The sequence below is a fragment of the Buceros rhinoceros genome, unplaced genomic scaffold (genome assembly GCF_000710305.1).
Source record: "Buceros rhinoceros silvestris isolate BGI_N320 unplaced genomic scaffold, ASM71030v1 scaffold9816, whole genome shotgun sequence".
NCBI lineage: Eukaryota > Metazoa > Chordata > Aves > Bucerotiformes > Bucerotidae > Buceros > Buceros rhinoceros.
In genome coordinates, this window is record NW_010419415.1 from 15,504 (window position 1) to 21,549 (window position 6,046).

General features: G+C 54.1%; 1 protein-coding gene across 1 annotated transcript in view; it reads left to right on the top strand.

The window, feature by feature from the left end:
* Positions 1-6,046, top strand: part of LOC104495872 (unconventional myosin-Vb-like) — a gene marked incomplete at both ends in the record, with an annotated part of 25,260 nt that overhangs the window by 14,624 nt on the left and 4,590 nt on the right. Inside the window, 4 exons of the mRNA XM_010138909.1 lie at positions 806-887; positions 3,073-3,180; positions 4,096-4,205; positions 5,152-5,417. Of these exons, the coding sequence (XP_010137211.1) occupies positions 806-887; positions 3,073-3,180; positions 4,096-4,205; positions 5,152-5,417 (566 nt within the window). The remainder of the gene's footprint in view (positions 1-805; positions 888-3,072; positions 3,181-4,095; positions 4,206-5,151; positions 5,418-6,046) is intronic.

Sequence of the window (6,046 nt, forward strand, 5' to 3'; positions counted from 1 at the left end):
TTTCCCTACTCCAGGCCTTTAACAGTCTTGGGTTTTTTCCTATGGATTAAAAAAAAGAAACACTTTAAAAGTAGCTTTCCCAGTGGACACAGCTTCCAGATGTGTCCTTCCTGGTTGTTCTTGATGATCCAAACCTGACAACCTCGTTCTGGGGGAATATGTACCTGGGAGACTTGGCCTCTGGTTCTTCCCTCCGTCCGCCCCAGACGGGAGCCCCGAGGAGGAACTGCTGCTCCTGGCCTGGTGTGGAGGCAGCTGATGAAATCTTTACTGAACCTTAGAAGAAGCCAGGAGGACCAATTTGCAGGCAACAGTCTTGAGCTTTGAAGAAGGAGGAGAGGCAGGAGAAGGGCTGAGAGGCTGATGTCTCTGCCGCGGGACATCCCGTGGGTTTCTTGCGCAGGGCTCAGGACTGGCTTTCTTGGTTTGTGCTTGAGCTCCAGCTCAGAAGCACCTGCCAAACTTTTGTCCTTACGCAAAAACCCCTCAACTGCAAAAAGCCTAAAAGCGAACGACGTTGGGAAGCCACCAGTGTCGGCCACCACTTCTCACGGTGCAGCGCAGTAGTTGCTGGCTGAATGTAGACCAGCTATTGATTTTCTTTGCAGGACTGACAAGTTATATTAGTCAGGGCAAGACTTGGCACCTCCTTCCTCCTGGGTGGCAAAAGGTCCCTGTCTTCTTGGTGGCACTGAGAAGGTCTTGATGGTGGGAAGCAGGGGATGGGGTCAGAGTGGCCCCGGGCTCAGCAGGCCCTCAGCTTTCACCTGGTTGTGCCGCTGGTAACTCAGTGTTTGCTCCGTAGGCGGAGGACGAGCGCAACTACCACATCTTCTACCAGCTTTGTGCCTCAGCCAGTCTTCCAGAATTCAAAGACCTTGGACTAAGTAAGTGCTTCTACCTCCCCGTGTGCCCACGGCCACCACCTGGGTGTGATGGCAACCAGAAAGCATCACGGGGTTAGCAATGCAGGTCATCGATGACCTCAGTTGGAGGAGGTAAAGGAAGAGGAGCTTGAAGGGCTTCTCCTCGCCACGGGCACACAGGTTTGCTCGTGCCGTCTCCCTTTTATATTGCAAAATGCTGGAAAACAGAGAGAGCTTAAACTCTGAACTTAGGTGAGCCCACCAGAGCAAACCAGGAAGTGCTGGCTCTCCAATCAGAGCGATCCTAAAGGCTGTGGTCATTAAAATCATCACACACACATTGCAATATAAACACTGCAGTCGGTTATACCAGAGACAACTTGAGGCAGAAGCAGATCCCGCTGTGGATGGTTAAAACCGGCCGCTGATATCCCAGTCCCATCAACCCCCACCAGCCCTGGATGCCTCTTGCAGAGCAACGTGCCGCCACACCAAGCTGTTAATGCGTGACGTGCTCCGTCACGGCCTGGGTGAGCTCCCGTTGTGCTGGTGGGGACCAGGATGAACACGATCTCTCCGACCCCAATCAGCGTTTTCCACCGCGTGTTCCCGAGCAGAGTTATTGAATCCTCCGGGTCTCTCGGCTGCCAGAAAGAATTACAGGGTTTTGTGCAGCCCGAAAGTACAGCTAATGCGAAAGCCGGCGGGAGGGCTGGGGACCTTCTGGTGACAATGTGAGTCAAAACCAGTGCAGATTGCAGTGGTTTGAAAGGTTACCAGCAGGCTGGTGTGGAGCGCACAGTAGGCTGGTTTTATCTTTATTTTCATGACTTTGGAAAGATGTTTGTGAGTGTTAACGACCTTTCGGAGCTTTTCGTGGCGAGTCTCTGCTACCCAGTTTGAAATGAGCTGGAGCCGGTGCTGAGAACCGATTCATGGTGGGATGGGGAGGCTCCACCAGCCCTCCCCGGGGCCAGGCCTGCTCCAGCTCTGTCAGGGCTTAGCCCAGCAGCTTTGGGCACATATTTAGTTTTGACCTCACATAAGCCTGTGTTTTAATGGAGGGTGGTTGCATGGGGAGCTTTTTAAAATGGGTATAAACCCTGTGATCTGCCCTTGTGTCTGCATTGGAAATGCCTCTTGGTCTCCATAGGACTGAGCTTTGTCTCATCCTGAGGTAACTTTGCTACAGCACAGAACTGTGGAATCGTTTATGTTGGAAAAGATCTCCAAGCTCATCAAGTCCCCCCGTTCCCCCAGCACTGCCAGGTCCCCCCTGACCCCTCAGCAGTCAAGTCCCTCAGCAGCACCTCCACACGGCTGGGAAACCCCTCCAGGGATGGGGACTCCACCACTGCCCTGGGCAGCCTGCGACACGCCTGCACAACCCCAACGGGACACAAACGGCTCCTCAGGGACAACCTCAACCTCCCCTGGGACAACTGGAGGCCATTTCCTCTCGTCCTGTCACTTGTTGCTGGGGAGAAGAGACCGACCCCCCACCTCGCTCCAACCTCCTGAATTTCAGGGAGTTGTGGAGAGCCAGAAGGTCTCCCCGGAGCCTCCTTTGCTCCAGGCTCAACCTCCCCAGGTCCCTCAGCCACTCCTCAGCGCACTTGTGCTCCAAACCCTTCTCCATGTTCCGTTGTCCTTCTCTGGACACGCTCCAGCCCCTCAATCTCCTTCTGGCAGTGAGGGGCCAAAACTGACCCCAGGATTGGAGGTGTGGCCTCCCCAGTGCCCCCAGTACAGGGGGACAATCACTTCCCAATATGCTTAAATGGTGCAGTGCCAGCTCTGCAAGCGATTCAGCATCCCCTTTGCTCCCCGGGTTTAGGGGAAGGTGTTACGATGTCTGAAGGGACCACAGGTGTGTAAAACAGGATAGAAACAACTGGAAGTCGTAACCTCGTAGTCTGCACCCAGGCAGTAGAGCAGTTATTCAAGTCCAAAATACACCCCAGCTCTGCCCTGGCTGAACTTGCTTTGCGTGGGGAAGGAGTTTCATCGCTGGAAGAAGTAGCTGCAGTCACTTACCGGGGTTACACTCCATCCTTTTCAAAGTAACTGTCGCTTAAAGGTGATGGACGTCCTTTGGGGACGGGCGGGATGGGGGACAGGGAGCATCCCAGTCCGCAGCATCCCGCTCCACTCCGGGGAGCGGCCGCAGCTCGCTGATGTGTTTCTTCTCTTCCTTCTCTCCCAGCATGCGCTGAAGACTTTTTCTACGCTTCTCAGGGAGGCAACACGTCTATCGAGGGCGTGGACGACGCCGATGACTTTGAGAAAACCAGGCACGCTTTCACCCTGCTCGGTAAGGGCTTGTTCTGCTCGGAGCCTTCCCAGCAGGAGTCTCTCAGAAATGTTTTCAGTATTTTGCTGGAATTATATAACTCTCCTCTAACACTAGGAGGTATAAATCCATGTTCCTAGGACATGGAACTACGTGTCCTGCTGCACTTTCTAGTCTTTTCTAGAAATGGCTGCTCCACTTCCTAGTCTTGCCTTGTGACAAGGAGAAGTCTGATTTATCTGCAAATCCCCACCCTAGGCAGGCTTAGCTCCAATTCAGAGTGCCGAGTAACAGCAGAGCGTCCCTCCTTTTACTAACCTTGAAACATTTCTCGCTGTGCTGATAAAAGTCCCGGGAGAGAGAGAGAAAGGGAAGCTCCTGATAATTCAGAAAGCAGCAGGTGATGTCTCAGACCTCGGGGGGATGATTAGGACGCTGGCGCTGAACGCAGAAGGGCCACGGAAACCCGGTGGGGACGTCAAAATGCCAGATACGGCAAGAAAGCCGCGTGCAAGCTGCTGCCAAGCAAGGTTCCTGCTGGGAATTCCCCCAAAAGCCTGGCAGGAAAAATAGATCCAGCGAGAACATCTTCCACCCCCGGTGAAGACCTGTAACACGTAGCGCCTGGTGAGACACCGGGGACCGTAAAGCAGAGCTCCACGTCACCTCCCTGGTGACGGAGGAGTCGTGCATCATGTGCACGGCTTTAGTTTTCTCTTCTGGGGGTAAAGAAATAACATGAGGAGCTTCTCTCGCTGTCTCAGCCATCATTTTTGAGCGAGGACTTCACCGAGGGTTTACTGAGTTTATCAGGAGAACTCTGATAAGTCTGAAACCCAACAGGCCAGGAAGGAAATCAACACTGCGGTTCCAAATCGACCCCCAATCGCAGTTTGCTTTGCCGTTGTGACAATCGGCTCTCACTTGTTCCCCCAGGAGTGAAGGAGTCTCACCAGACGACCATTTTTAGGATAATCGCTGCCATTCTGCACCTCGGGAACTTGGACATCCAAGCGGAACGCGACGGCGACGCCTGTAGCATATCGGTAGGTCCCCGGCGAGAGTGGGGTGCGTGGAGGCACATCGTATGCTCATAAATGGGGGCCACCTTGGGTGTGTTGAGCTTTGCAGCCGTAACTTTTGGTGGAAAGCCCTTTTCCTCCCGGTTTTCTTTGAAAACACATCATCATTTCCTGGTTGCTTTGTTTTTCGGGGAAGATGGTGCATTATTTCTTCTCTCTCATGAGCGAGGTGATTCAGAGGTCGCTTATCACCATATGTGGGGGTTTGGACTCGGAATCCGTGGTCAAAGAGGGCTTGTAGCAATATCCTAGAGGTCTTTTAAAAGACGTTTTTCTCTCCCTCCCCAAACCCATCTAGCTTCTGGTCATGCACATATCGAAGTAGAAACCATTTGCTTCCTTTAGACACCAGGGAAAGGGAGATGGCTTCCTCGTTGTCCAAAAGGCCATCTTTGCCTAACGGAGACTCTGACCTGCCTTGGGGCGTGCCACCAGTCAGAGCTCCACATGAGCCGTTCCATCCCTGTCCCTGAAGTTGTGGAGAGCCAGAAGGTCTCCCCGGAGCCTCCTTTACTCCAGGCTCAGCCCCCCCAGGTCCCTCAGCTGCTCCTGAGCACATTGTGCTCCAGACCCTGCACCAGCTCCGTTGCCCTTCTCTGGACACACTCCAGCCCCTCAATGTCCTTCTGGCAGTGAGGGGCCCAAACTGAATCCGGGATTGGAGGTGTGGCCTCCCCAGTGCCCCCAGTGCAGGGGGACAGTCACTTCCCAATATGCTTAAATGGTGCAATGCCAATGCTGGTGAAGACCAGCGCGACTGGATGAGCGCTGAGAGCCACAGAGGAAACCAGGGTTTCCCTAGATAGTCATGAAAACCTGCTCATTTCTCCCGCTCCTCTGGGAACCCGGTGTGCAAACACCGGTTTTGGAATGTCACCAACTTGCTGACTTTGCTTCTCGTCTCCCCCAGCACGAGGACGAGCACTTGAACAACTTCTGCTGCTTGCTGGGCGTGGAGCACGGCCAGATGGAGCACTGGCTTTGTCATCGCAAGCTCGTCACCGCAGCCGAGACCTACGTGAAGAGCATGTCCGTGCAGCAAGTGGTCAACGCCAGGAACGCCCTGGCCAAGCACATCTACGCCCAGCTCTTCAACTGGATCGTGCAGCACATCAACAAGGCCCTGCACACCACCGTCAAGCAGCACTCCTTCATCGGCGTGCTCGACATCTACGGGTAGGCTGTTCCAGTAGTCCTTCCTGACTTGTCTCGCCCTTGCGGTGACGCGCGCTTGACCTCGGCTTGTGGCAGGTGATGGGGGTAACAGAAAGGGCTGCAAAAAGCGCCATTGCGTGTGGTTTTGATCCTTCAGCTGTGAAGCTGCCGCTGCAAGCGAGAGCTTTCGGAGGACTTTGGGAATCGGCGGTGGAGGGTTAAGGTGCAAAAAGTGAGGGCAGCCGAGCCTGCAGCCACATTTAAAGGCTGCTTTAAATGAGGACTGGGTACCAGTCCTGTCTGGTCTGTTGAACTGGGACAGGGATGTGGGAGCTGGCAGTGAAGAGGTTTTTTTAGCTAAACTACTGTGAAGGGGCAGAAGGTGGAGGAGGAAGGAAGGGATTCTGTTCATTGTGGGGTAAAAGAGGAAAGAGGGCTTCTGGGTTTGGGTTTTCCATTCCTCTCCTTCCCATGATTCCTATTCTGTCTCTCAGAGGAACGAGGACAAGGGAGAAGTCACAGGCTGCCCTGAGAGGTGGCAGCAGCCCCATCGCTGGCCCCATGGCAGGGCAGGTTGGACCTTGAGACCTGCTCTGGATGCAGATGTCCCTGCTCCCTGCTAGGGGTTTGACAAGGGGAGCCTTTGAGGT